Source organism: Gobius niger (assembly GCF_951799975.1).
Source record: "Gobius niger genome assembly, chromosome: 9".
NCBI lineage: Eukaryota > Metazoa > Chordata > Actinopteri > Gobiiformes > Gobiidae > Gobius > Gobius niger.
The window spans coordinates 19,559,239-19,573,068 of NC_136860.1; the positions used below are offsets into that span (position 1 = coordinate 19,559,239).

Sequence of the window (13,830 nt, forward strand, 5' to 3'; positions counted from 1 at the left end):
TCACTGAATGACTATGTTCTGAAATTTAGACGTAAGCAATATGTTTTTGCAATGCACAACATGTTACCAATGATATAATGTCCTATGTCCTCGTATCAAAGAGCTGTAAACTGTTAAGTAAATGTGTGTTTTGGATGCATTCCACAAAAAAACAATAACAGAATAACAAGAGTAAGCCTTAAGGAGAATGCAACAGCTGTGAGATTGTGATCTGTCTGCATCTTCCAAGGTCATATATACTCACTGTGATCAAGGTGTAAAATAACATAGCAATCTAAACATTTAACTAGGTCCAATGTTATGATATGTAAGTGTAGTGTTAGAATAGACAGTGTTAACATGTGTAGGCCTAAGTGTAGTGTTAGATTGACAGTTGAAATGTGTTTGTCACTTGTGGAAATAAACTATGAAATATGAATTTATAAGTGTACTATAGTTTAAAAGTGTAAATTATGTTTTATGTTTGTCCAGCACAGTCGATCAGACTGTGGTTTATTATTATAAAGCAAATGTGTGAGGAAATGCTGTAATCTCAAAGACAGATTTATTATTACCCACTAAACATAAAAAGTCTTCACACTAAGTAGTAGTTAAGTAGAGTAAAGAAGTAGTAAGTAATTTACAGTTTATGTGTGTGTATTATAATTCATAGGCAGTTGGAATATGAGGAGTCCGTTCATCTTTGCCTTCTGTGTCATATCCATGGAACTATATGACGTCCAACAGCGGCATCTCGCGGCCACTATCACAATTGTATCTAAAGATAACAATGTGGTGACATCTAAAATGCTAGATATATAATGTACTGTATATTCAGGCGTAATTAACTTAATTACCTGGGTTTTATGCAGTGAGAAATGACAAAGGACGCATTGCAGGACAAAAAATTAAGCGGAACCTTTGACAGCGCATGGCTCTACACGGTGGTCTTTGGACAACACACCAACCAAGCTAACCAGCTGTGCAAGTAATGCTAGCTCTACCGGTTTTGAGTTGAGTCAATAGATTTTGAGTCATTTTAGATATTTGCGTTTATATTCTGCTACCACGATATTTCTTTGCAAAAAAGAGTAATGAGGACAATATTTTGAAGTTTGCGTACCGGCTTGTTGAAAAGAGCATGTGGATGGGACGCTGAAAATGGAGGAAGGGTGAGTAAAAGCTAACACTTACGAGGTCTGTAGCGCTAATGATGTTTGTTATGAACTGGTGGTGTTTCACGGCATCTTAAAAGTATGTAAGAGATAAAGATATTAAATTAAAGTCGATAGTTATTATTAGTTAATAACCCTCTTTCACGCCCTGCTACTGTACCTAACGTTCACTTCCCACATTGCTCAGTTTGTTCAGTTCTAAGAGAAGTAACATTGGACTAATATTAACTACAGTTGTAAATGTCATTGTGGTATCATCTGTACAACATGCCTTTATTTGTGTTTTCAGGTTGAGCGTTGTGTGACTCTTCTCTGGCCTTGTTATGGAGAAGCCGTGGAGACTGGGTGGTGCTCTGGAGCGCTGTACCCTCGCTCTGGTCTCATGGTCCTGGGGCGCATGTCGTCTATCTCTTCTGGCTCTCATTCTCACCTTTCACCTATACGGAGGGTTCTTCCTCTTAGCTCTAATACTTGCCTCTGTGGCTGGCATTCTTTACAAATTCCAGGATGTGCTTCTTTACTTCCCAGACCAGCCCTCTTCGTCACGGCTGTATGTCCCGTTGCCTACAGGTATTCCACATGAGAATGTCTACATTCGCACTAAAGATGGTGTGAAACTTAACATAATCTTGCTCCGCTACACTGGAGGGGATACAGTTCCTGGAGTCACTTCTGCCAATCAAAGCACCACCTCCTCACCCACCATTCTTTATTTCCATGGCAATGCAGGTAATATTGGCCACAGGGTACCAAATGCCCTCCTGATGCTGGTCAATCTGAAGGCTAATGTAGTGCTGGTGGACTACAGAGGTTATGGGAAAAGTGAGGGTGAGCCAAGTGAGGATGGCCTTTACTTGGATGCAGAGGCCACATTGGACTACGTTATGACTCGACCTGATCTGGACAAAACTAAAGTGTTGTTGTTTGGCCGCTCCCTTGGAGGTGCTGTAGCTGTGCGCTTGGCGTCAGCGAACCCTCATCGAGTGGCTGCCGTTATTGTGGAGAACACCTTCTTGAGCATTCCCCACATGGCGTCCACCCTCTTCTCCTTCATGCCCATGCGTCTGCTGCCCTTGTGGTGCTACAGGAATCAGTTCCTGTCCTATCGGCAGGTGCTACAGTGCCGCATGCCCTCTCTTTTTGTGTCTGGTCTTTCTGACCAGCTCATTCCTCCTGTCATGATGAAACAGCTTTATGAATTGTCCCCGGCGCGGACTAAACGCTTAGCTATTTTTCCTGAGGGCACCCACAATGACACATGGCAGTGTCAGGGCTACTTTGCTGCACTGGAGCAGTTCATGAAAGACTTACTGAAAAGTCATGCCAATGAGGAGAGAATTCAACCTTCTGCAAGTGTAACTATTATTTAGAGTCAATAAGATGAGGCTAAAAATTCCACAAAGAATGTACATTTGTATGCATAACTGGAATATTATCACATTTATAATTATGTAAAAGTAATATATTTGTTATGTGTATAATGTTTGAGTGAGTGGTGTGTCATTCTTGCCTTGGTTTAGGTCTTGTACTGCAGTCATGGATACACACCCTGAACTTTCATGAATGAACTCAGAGTAGGCATGACCAGTCCATTCCACTCTAAAATGCATCCTAACAATCTAAAGAATAATGGGCAGTGATTCAGAAGGTTAGGAACATTATAAGTTATATTCAACAGTCAAACACTGAGCACGTCTCCTAATTATTATTACATTATTTACTATCAGTCATGTAACGTCTTGGCATAGGGCAGAGTTTGACTTTAACACAAATGCACAAACTAGCTGTCACTGGATGCTGGAATCTACAGTATTTGTCCTTTTTATAGTAACATACAAGTCATTTCTGATTGAGGTTTGCAATAATTTTGAAGACAGAAGTGTTTGTTGTGGATTATGTTGTCTGCTCATCACCTGGCTCTGCTGTGGCTTTAGTCTCTTAGAGAGCTTTTACTGAGCTAATTAACCTTTGGTGCATGTCTTCCAGGTTGAAGCAGAGTCTGACAATTAAAAAACTCTGTCTGCCCAGGTTTACAAAATGCAACACAGTGCACAGCAGTGTGATGAAGACATTTGACTTTTATTATTTGTTCAGCCATATTTTAAACACTAGGTTTTGTACTGAATCTGACTAAGATGTGTTAAAAAGTGTATGATTTAAATCACAGACTGAATTGGAGTGGGAAAAAAACGAAAAAACTACACCCCCAATCAATGCAATCTCAAGTCTCCTTTATAAGGAAACATTGTATGTATCTATGTAACTTAATATATACAAATATATATGGTGCAATGAATTTTGAGAACACAAAAAATTCCCCCTCAAAAAAAGAAAAAAAACAAAGGGGCAGAAACGGATTGCTTGCCTCAATGGAATGGAAGCTTATTTGTATAGTACTTTTCACGCTTCACACAGTGTCAATTACACATGTGCCGAGTATTTCCTCCATCCCTTTTAAAATCTTGTGTGGCCCAAAGCAATGTAAATGTATTTCTTTTTCATAATAGAATGCTTATTGAATTCATTGTAGTTTTTTTCTTTTTATGGATTTGTTGCAGAGTTTACTTGGGGCAAGTTTAAACTTTTCTCTTTCATGCTTAACAATTTAAATGGATAATTTATAATATAGTCTTTCATTTAGGTCACTTAAAACTGAATGTGTTGCTGATCGCATTCAGTTGAATGTCTGGTCACCATGTGTTGTTGTAGAAATGCACTATGGGACATATTATGTTCGCCTGTGAATAGAGCAGTTGTCTGTGAAGGAGTTGGCACAGTCTGGTCTAACATGGGAGTGCTGAGGCCGCAATGTTTCGTGGTCATCCTTTAAGTACTCCACATCAATGACATCTGAATGATCCATTGTTTTATACTCATGAATGTATGAGTGCTTTTCCATTTTTCTATTTCAAAACATCAAACTTATTTTATAAGCACACTTTCTATTTTCTGTAACATGCAATAAATTGATACATTAAGAGTAAATGTGTTTTTTTTTTTTTCTAAACACCAGAGTTCAATTAAAGTGCAAATGATATGAATAGGTTTTCACCCAGCCAGACTAAATGCTAATACATATTGTGTCTGTAATGTCTTTTATTCATTTTTTGGGCACAAAAAAGGAACAGTTCTGTTTCTTCACATGCAATGTTATACACTGGGAAGTTAGTTCAATGGAACTTACCTCCTTTCTATGCCTTTAATGTTCTTGATAGAACAAAAACAAAAAAGTAACTATTCAAATCACGAACATATACATCATCAAACTTGGTAGTAATTAAGGGAAAAAATATATGCAACGGAATGTACTAAAAGAATAGTGTTACTTTATAAGAAAGAACGCTAGAGGCAAACTATAATAATTGTATACAGTCCTGATAAATGCAACAATGTACATTTTGCATGGTTGGATCTTAACAAGGTTCCAACTTCAAAATGCAACAAGAGGAAATGGGAGAGAGACAACAAAACTGAAATATGCTGTTTTGCAGCTGATCAAAAGTTTAGAACTACTTGCCTTTAAAAGGCCAAATCTGCAAAAATGTGCTTTCATCATTTTCCATCAGGTATTAACACTGTCATGACGTCCTGATGGCAAAGGCAAAGCAGGGCCTCTCGCAGCGCGCCATCGCTGCGTAGGTGGAACTTCTTAAATGATTCTTATGGTAGGCTACAAAAAAGTCAAGTGGAAGGCACTGAAAATGTCACCAGTGTGTGCAAAATGTGAATTTTTGCAATTTTTCAACTTAAACTTTTGATCGGGACTGAATATATACTGTATAAAGAGCAACCACAGGTTTTGTCTTTAAAGGGGCTAGATGCAAGTTAGCCATTTTATACTCACTACTGCCAATCCAGGTCAGACGTGTAACTGCACCTGCTATATTAAGCTCGTGCATGACGGCAATTCGGACCTGAATTAACACCTTTTTGAGTGACAGTGCAGGATTATAGAGGCAGTTGTGGTGAACAGGTCTGGGCTCATTCTACACCATAGGACATTGTTGGAACATGTAGGGGGAGGAAAATACAGAATTTTGACATGTTTAAACTCTGTATAGTCCCTTTAAAGTAAAATTAAAGAACTGAGACCAAAACATGTGTTATGGACAGCAAAAATAGCAACAGTGATGTGTCTACAGTACATTTGGGGTATTTAAATTTTGGAGGCTTGTGCACTTCCCTCTTTTCCCTCAAACTACAAGCCTCACTTATATTGCAGACATTTTAATCATGGCTTTCAATGACCAGCAAAAGACTATCTTTTTTGATCAAAGTTAAGCTGATCAAAAAGTAAGCCAGAGAGACTGTGTATTAACAGTCAGAGGAAGCTTGTAGTTAACAAAACAATGTAACCGAGTTCATGACGAAAAAAATACACATTTGTAGATCAGGAAGCAACGTTTGATTAATTGCAAAATAAAGGAAGCTGTTGTGCCCTGGTTCTGCGTCATATAAACCGAAAGCCAGAAAGCACCAGAAACGAAAGCACGCTCATGGAGTACAAGTCATGTTTATAGTGGATATGACTCAAACAGGCGTCTTTTGTTGTTGAGCGAGCGTGCGTGTCGAGGTCTGTGTTGTGAGTGACCGTGATGGCAGTGGGGACACAAGTTGAGCCGGGGAGCGAGCCTGTAAGGAGAGTGTCCTGGGCTATGCTCCTATTCACTGTGGCAGCTGTCACCTCCTCTTCTCTCTCTGCTCTGTCACTCTACCAGCTGGTAGTCCTACACGCAGAGGTGGAGGAGCTCAAGTCTGAGGTCTGCCGCAGGAAACAGGACGGACTGGAGGGCCAGCAGAGAGGCCAGGTAAGGGGTGATGGGGACGGAGAAATGCATTGTAAAGAGTTATCCAGTTTTATGTCCTCGTTTGGTCTATGTGCTTTTCAGATGGACAATGCATTTACCTGGAGAAGCAGTGAGTATACTCAGAGTCCGGGGAGAGCGGAGTCTGAGCAGGCTTCTGTACTGACGAGAAGGAGGAGGATGACCAGTGGAAGAGAGATCATAGGTAAGAGTCCACCCTGGGCATTTAGTAATCAAGATAATATTTCAACACACAGTGACAAAATGTATTTAGTTTAACCGTAATACTTAATACTGAATGAATAAATGAGTTTTAAAACTCATTGTACTTCCATTTTGATAACATACAAAAAAAAATATATCCGCATAGAAGTGGGAGAAAAAAATGTACTTTCCTGCACTGACCTAAATGTTTGTGCATTGTGTTCGTGTTCATACCTCATTGGTGCACAAAGAAAACATTTATATAAATGTGACTTTGATACATTGGTTAGTCAAGACATTGATCAAATTTGACACATCATGATTATGTAGAAGTTTAGAAAACCATTGGGGAGCCACGTGGAAAAGGGAAAAGCTACTGGTAGACCCCAAGCTACATGTTAGAGACTTCTGACTTTAAATAAATCTTGTATCTTGTATTCCTGCTGTCTTTGACTGACGATCCTTGCTGATTTTATTAGTGTACAGCAATACATTATGACCTTGATGAGAAACTAACCCATGAATACCAGTTAGTAAAAACTCCATATTATGGTTCTAATTTCTGAATACGTTACTCCAAGATTCTCAGCCTTTTCTGCAGTTCATGGCAAATGGCAACAGGAAAACTTCCATTAAAGGTAAGCTTTAAAAATCACTATCATTATATATATATATATATATATATATATATATATATATATTTATTTATTTTTCTGTAATTGTGATTCTATTGAGTAGACTTTGACTTGGAGATGAACACTGCTATCCCGTGGCAGACGGGCCTGAAGCGCGGCTCTGCCCTGGAGGAAGCCGAGGACAGAATACTGATCAAACAGCAGGGCTACTACTACGTATACAGCCAGGTTAGTCACTTATTTTAACCACAAGATGGTGCTGCTGAGTTATGTACCACAAAATTTGCTTTTTGGAGGGCTGATTTTCTTCATCCTCAAAGCACCAGGGACCAAAACTCCCAATTGTTTCCCCAAAGCAAAGCACCACTTTTTTTAAAAAAAATGGCAATTTTGTGCATCATATGTGGAAATATTAAAGCAATTGACTATATTTTTTAGCATTTTTCTTTTTGATTTAAAAGGGATTTAATCTGATTTGGGATTTGGCCCCCGGCTCTGACGTTGCCTACCCCTGCTGTAGGGATTGCCTTTGCCTTCAGTACCTCCTTTAGAAGTCAATTTAAAGTTGCTGCATTTCTTGAAGGACATAAAATCAATATTAATGTGTCATTTGTACCTCGAGACACAGGTCTACTACATGGACACCCAGGTCGCCATGGGCCATGTGGTCATCCGGTGGAAGGCCAGTGTGGTGGGGAACGAGGCGTCTCACGTGGTTCTTTTTCGCTGCATCAAAAACATGAGAGAAGTTCACTCCTATAACACCTGCTACACTGGAGGTGAGCACATGAGCTTTTAAAGCTACAAGGAAAGCAATTTGTATTATATGTGTCATGCGTTTGAGGATTTGTATCGCTCTCCTTCATTACTTGGTATAAAGGAAAAACGTATTTACCTCTATAGGTATTGTGAAGCTGGAATATGGGGACTACTTGGAGCTGCTGATTCCCAGGCCATCAGCCAACATTTCCCTGGATGGAGAAGGAACATTTATGGGTGCATTCAAACTAGTGTGATATATCTCTTCATATTGGCATTTTGTGAGTGTTTTTGTACAATCCAACTCCATCTATGCATACTTTTCTAGCATATTTACTCACCTAAAACTTGTCTTCCAAATTTGTCATTGTATGCATCACGTCTGTACAAGAGATGACATCATAGTGTGCAAAGGTTGCTTTTCCAGTTTATACCACTAGAGGGGGAATTCAAAGAGTAACTCTGCACTGAGAGGAAGCAGAGGGACTGAAACTATGCAACAGTGAGTTGCTATTGATGTGCTGTTTGAATAACTACAGAAGAGGATGTGCAGAATAAAGTGGGACAGCACCGGACACTGAGGTACCTGAGATGTGCTGAGCAGATATTTGCATTATGTTAGACCAAAGGTACCAACTGGGAATCTGTCAATGCATCTTTCCAAATACAGCATTTGAGTGAAAAGGTTCACACAAAAACACACTTTCTATTCTGCATCTAGAGAGTATCACTGATTTGTAGAATACAGCTTAATTAAATATATGACAAAGCAATTAACTGCAATTATATTTTAACTGTCTGCAGTTAAAATAGTAGTGTAAGTGTATAGCAGTATTCAAAAGATCGAATTCTACTTCCTTCACGAGAAGCTGCTTCACTTGATGAATTCCCCTTTTAATGATCTCTTGAAGTTGGAATATTAAACCTTGCAACGCTACAAAATACTGTCCGGATATATGAAGCACTTGTGCTTGGGTGAAAATGTAGCTGTTCTTTTTAAGTTCAAAAATAAACTTGGTTGTTCTTTCGCTCATTCATGTAGTGGCATTCACTTTCTGTTCAGTGACTGGGCCGGCGAGACACACTCAGCCCTTGTGTCCACTGGGGCAGACACTCAGACAAAGCCCAGTGGGTGGCCATTTCTTCTCAGGGTATTTTGTCCAAAGAGTCATGGCTCCGTTTGACAAGGAGTACGACCCACAGCAAGACAGAAAGGGGGTAAAGATGGAGACACTTTGAAATACATGCCTGAGGTGGGACATTTAAGCAAACTATTAGTGTGGAGAAAGTATGGCCGTGTCAATTGCAGCAGTGGAGAAACTGGCCTATGGGGTTGCACCAGTCAGCGCGGTCAGTGTGGCTCTCAGATGCTCTGTTAAACAGTGTAAGCGGCTGTTCAAACACCGATTGGCTCAGAAAAAAACAAACAAAGCAGCAGCAGAAGGGGGTTAGACAGAGGACGCAGCACCAATCTCACCATAATGGGTAAAATGTGACAGGCTTCACGGTCCCCCCCCTCCTTCCCCCGGGCCAGGGATGTCTTTGTGCGGTGCCGTGGCAACGGCTGGTGTGTTGGCGGAAGCTGATGTCACTGTGGGCTCGACTGGGAGGGCTAACCGAGAACCAGGAAATGAGACCTGCTGAGTACACACGCTGGCTGTGTTTATGGCCCAGACGGACACGCATGAGGTGTTTTCTGCAAGGAACAAAACAAAAGTACAAGTGCTTTACATACAAATTGTATTATTGACGTAAACAGTGAGACTCTTGCAACCGTTAAATGGCATTCCTTATTGCTGTAGTTACCAAATTGAAAAGGCCATACATTTTAAAAGCTTTACTTTCAAAAAGCTGTTCATTGATATACATAATTATAGACTATTTGTAGTTTTTAAGGCGTAGCTTCAAACACATTTAAAGGAAACATTGTAAGGACTGATTTGTTCGATTTTGTGCCGATATTCATCTTCAAAATATGTGCTTTGGTTAAAAAAAACATGTATAACATTTTGTGATACTTCAATAAGTTGATATAGTCATGTGAAACAATAAAGTACTTAGAGCTGGGCGATTTGTTTCCCCATAAAAATCTAAAAACAACTTGATTTATGATTATATAAGAAAAATTCCCCCATTTAAAGCAAAATAACTGTAAATATATTTAAATGTATATATATATATATATATATATATACATAAATATGTATTGGTTTTGTTAAAGTGCATCAATAAACCCAAAAATAGCAAAGGTAATCACTGTAAAAACTCACGTTTTCTAAAAATATGAATCAATTTGGATTGCCAACTCGACTTTGAATTCAAAACCAGCCCTAAAAGTATTAAAATTATTGATAAGACTCCCCAAATATTGTTGATTCATGTTAGTGCTGAATTTTTGGAGATGAATCACTGGAGAAATGTGCGCCTCGTCTTGTCGTCCATGTTCCATCCGTTTTGCCTCTTCCTCCACTGCCTGACCGGTCCTACATCAATGAATTATAACATGATAGTAATTTCAATGGCAGATGCATGAAAACATTTTAGTTTTTCCCATTACACTACTAGCCAATCGTCACTGTTCTTGCTCAAGTCACTACCGCAAAACATCTGCGATCCACACTGATTCACATATTGATTTGTGTATTGAGTTGGAACAGCTTTGCAACAGATGCTCTTCCTAAAGCAATCATCTAAAATGTTCTATGGCTTACAAGGGGGACATTGACTTTTAGTGAATGGATTATTTAATATCAGGAACAGGAATATATATACTTAATATATATACTCAGAAATGTCTATATCTCATATATATATATATATATAAATAAAAAGGGAGGAAAGATCATACATTCACCCCACTTTTCATGAGAATTGCAGATTCACTTATTATGAAAACAACAACAAATTCCATATGCTGGCCCTGTCAAATTTTGGCATTTTCTCTCTACCACATTTTGTACTTGTCGTATTTAAGGATTACTTTGATCTGCAGGAGTCGGCCTGGAGTAATCAGGCTGATCCAGGGCCCTGCAGCTGAATTGGCAGGCGCTACCGCATGGATTTCTCATTTTACCCTGGATTTGGTTTATCAACAAACTGGATTTTGCCCATCCGTGCTTTCAAATTCCCAACACCCTGTTCTGTGCTCCCATAATTTGTAAATCTCTTCAGCGCGAGAAGACACTAATTGCCGCTGATCTGGAAAATGTGATAATACGAAGTCTGTAGGAAGAGAGGGGTATTTGCTCATAACAGAGTCACAGTATGATTGGGTTTGAATTAATTTAGACTTAAAAGGTCACAGCGCTGAAAATTGAAAGTGAGAAGTATTTAAGCTCATATCTTTAACCGTTTTGTCAAGGTCAGGAGTTGGAGGGTGGGGCACGTGATGGATGAGACAGAGAGAGAGAGAGAGAGAGAGAGAGAGAGAGAGAGAAAGAAAGAGAGAGAGAGAGAGAGAGAGAGAGAGAGAGAGAGAGACAGACAGAGAGAGACAGAGAGAGAGAGAAATGTTTTGGATTGCCACAACAACCCAGCCCCCCTTCCATACAGACACACACACACATGCACTTCTGTTGCCTCCGAAATGAAACTCTGGCTTTCAGAGCAGGACTGTTTCTGTTGCTGATTTCTTTGTATACAGTCAATAGCGGTGGGTCTTTGAAGTACTAGTCCCTAAAACCTATCTACACTATGGTCAATTTAATTTATTGTCATGAGGGTTATTAATCTTTACATCTGCAGCCAATTCTGTGGAAGCAGCAGCAGCCAGTTTGGAGTTAAAATGGAATATTATTGTGTGGAAAGCATTCAATTCAAGCTCAAGCTGAGGCTTATTTAAAAGATGTATCTTGTGAATGTCCGTAAAACATATTAGTAAAAGCAATATATTTGAAAGCAGTACTAAGTAACTTGTTTTCCTTAAAAAATCCTTTTCGTAGTCCCTCTGGGGTAATACAAGTGAATGGGATGATTGGGGGGTCTTTCATCTCCCCCTGGTGTCTCTGGCCAGATACCCACCCTTGCAACTTCCCTGCCTCTGGGTCAGAGGTGCAATACAGTCTAAGAGAATCACAAAGAAGAAGCTAACAGGCTAACAGGCAAAGCTAACTCCGGGCTAGCGCCACTTTAGCAGTAGCCTATTTACAGCCAAGTTTCAGTGAAAAAAAAAGATCTCCATTGTATAATTGAGTTGTGGCACAATGTACAATATCCCCTTTGTCTTTTCTGTCAGCGTAGTATTTACTCTCATGGACAATTAATGAGTAAAAAAAAACGCAACATGCTACGACACCTGCAGTGGCGCTTATGGCCTCTAGGGGCATGAGTTACTTAGTACTACTTTAAATCTGAAAATAAATTAACAAATGTAATCTCACCCTATTATCAATGTAGAGACTTGATTTGAAAGAACATCACTAATTTTACAAGAGAATAGCAAAAGTGAGTACACAGAATCTACAGTCAGCAGTGCCTCAGACGGTAGAGCGAGTCATCTTATAACCTGAAGGTTGGTGGTTCAAATCCCGGCCTCTGCAAGTGCTCACTGTCGTTTTGACCCTGGCAAGGTGGAAAACTGCTGTTTAAATTAAAACCATTTACCATGACAGTCTTGGATTTCATTTCAATATTCTATCAGGTGTATACCCACAATCAAAATGTAAAACATTGGTTAATTAAAATTAAAGTTTATTTAGGTTTTCCTTTGTTTCTGGTCGGAATGACAAATGCCAAAAATAGGTAGTATGTTTGTAATAAAACAGCCACACTTATTTCTTACTCTTAAGATTCAACCGCTGTCGTAGTTGTGGTGCAAAGGTGATCTCTATCCTTATGCCTGACGCATCTGCTCTGCACAGCTTTTTTATCTGTCTGTTTTCATTCTGTGGTTTTAGTTTCACTCCATTGTTCACGCACCCCCCCTCCCTACCCACACTTCAGACTGGTCTCCTCTGCACCACTCACCAGCTGCTCGTGGGCTTGCTATAAAGCTATCAGTAATTAGAGATTTAAACTCGTGTATAGCTTTTTATGCCAAACAACAACTAAACTCCTTAATCTCATTCTCTCTGTCCATTGGCTCGCTTTCACTACAACCTACCCCTCATCCACTTGTATTGGCTCACTCCCCCTGCCTCGCACCCCTCCCGTCCGCTCTGATGGGATGTCAGGAGGATTTTAGCCTATGGGTGTAGGAGTTGCCAGAGCTCTCTATCTCGCTCTACCGTGAGTTACCCATTTTTTTTGCTGCTGAGACCTAGATGCCTGTGGATGCTACTTTTAAGCAGAAAGGACCAAAAAAGAAAATGGCACTGTAAGGTAAGGGGTGATGATACTTTCTTTCTTTTACTTGTACAATACCCTTTATTACAATATAGTTTATATCAACAACCCAGCCATGGAATGAATGAAAGTGGAGGCCAATCTTCCGCACTACAAACACAAATTGAATTGAAGGACCTCAAAGTGATGATTTGTTAGTGCCCCTTTTGGAAAAGGAGATTGAAGGATTGAGTTATTTCATTGTACCTGTTGTTTAAGTTGACATCTTGCAGCCAAAGTTACCGGTAGTTTTTGACCAGTAACCATCTTCTGAAAAACCCTGGTGCACTGCTGGTGAGGTGGGAGTTACCCCAGTTTCACGAGAGTCTGGAGTAGCCCTGTGATGATGGCTGTACTGTAGAAAACTGCAAAAGAAGCAATGAATGAAAAGGTCTAAACAAAACAACTCTTGTGGAACAGAAGTACAGTGGGGCAACAGGAGAGGTAGATATATGGTTAAGCTAAATGTTGTGGACTAGCAAGCAGGAGCATAACTCTGTGTCAGCCCACAAATTCAGCCATTGTTTCTGCGGAGTGCACAGATGGGTTCATTCAAAGAAGGCTGTCGGTCTAAGTGTGGAGCTGCTCTAGCACTCTTTACTGTTTAGTGCTTGGGTTGAGGCCACAATATGTTGAGCCGTAACTGTTTAAAAGCAATCTTAAGTATTGCGCTTTGATGGCCGTTTCAGTCGTATTGAGTAAATGTGCAGTACCCATCTGTGCTCCTCTGGTCCAGCCACATTGTTGACCTCCACGACCGGCTTGACCCTGAGGTATCACTAGAAGAATAGAAACATCTCTTTCAATACACTACAGTTTAACTTTTTTAATAAAGTTAATTCTATCATGCAGGGGGTTCTCAAACTGGAACAACTACACAGGTTTATTTTTGGTGGTATGCAGGACCTTGTGCAATTTTAGTGTGACCCAGTCCTGTACTAAAATTTGGAC

The 13,830-nt window shown here is 39.8% G+C and overlaps 3 protein-coding genes across 3 annotated transcripts in view; all 3 read left to right on the plus strand.

Moving 5' to 3' along the window:
• The first annotated feature begins 951 nt into the window (after positions 1-951).
• Positions 952-2,570, plus strand: abhd13 (abhydrolase domain containing 13). Its single transcript, XM_079563192.1, has 2 exons — positions 952-1,176; positions 1,444-2,570. The coding sequence occupies exon 2, from the start codon at positions 1,478-1,480 to the stop codon at positions 2,522-2,524; it is 1,047 nt and encodes a 348-aa protein (XP_079419318.1). The 5' UTR covers positions 952-1,176; positions 1,444-1,477; the 3' UTR covers positions 2,525-2,570.
• A 3,035-nt stretch (positions 2,571-5,605) lies between these two features.
• On the plus strand, positions 5,606-8,337 carry tnfsf13b (TNF superfamily member 13b). The gene is made up of 6 exons (XM_079562645.1): positions 5,606-5,962; positions 6,044-6,164; positions 6,745-6,801; positions 6,902-7,026; positions 7,427-7,577; positions 7,702-8,337. Exons 1-6 carry the CDS (start codon positions 5,750-5,752, stop codon positions 7,812-7,814), a joined length of 780 nt encoding a protein of 259 aa, XP_079418771.1. The 5' UTR covers positions 5,606-5,749; the 3' UTR covers positions 7,815-8,337.
• Positions 8,338-12,740: 4,403 nt separating this feature from the next.
• myo16 (myosin XVI) overlaps positions 12,741-13,830 on the plus strand; it is a 73,713-nt gene continuing 72,623 nt past the window's right edge. The window contains exon 1 of the mRNA XM_079563206.1: positions 12,741-12,876. The gene's annotated coding sequence lies outside the window, so the exon portion shown is untranslated. The remainder of the gene's footprint in view (positions 12,877-13,830) is intronic.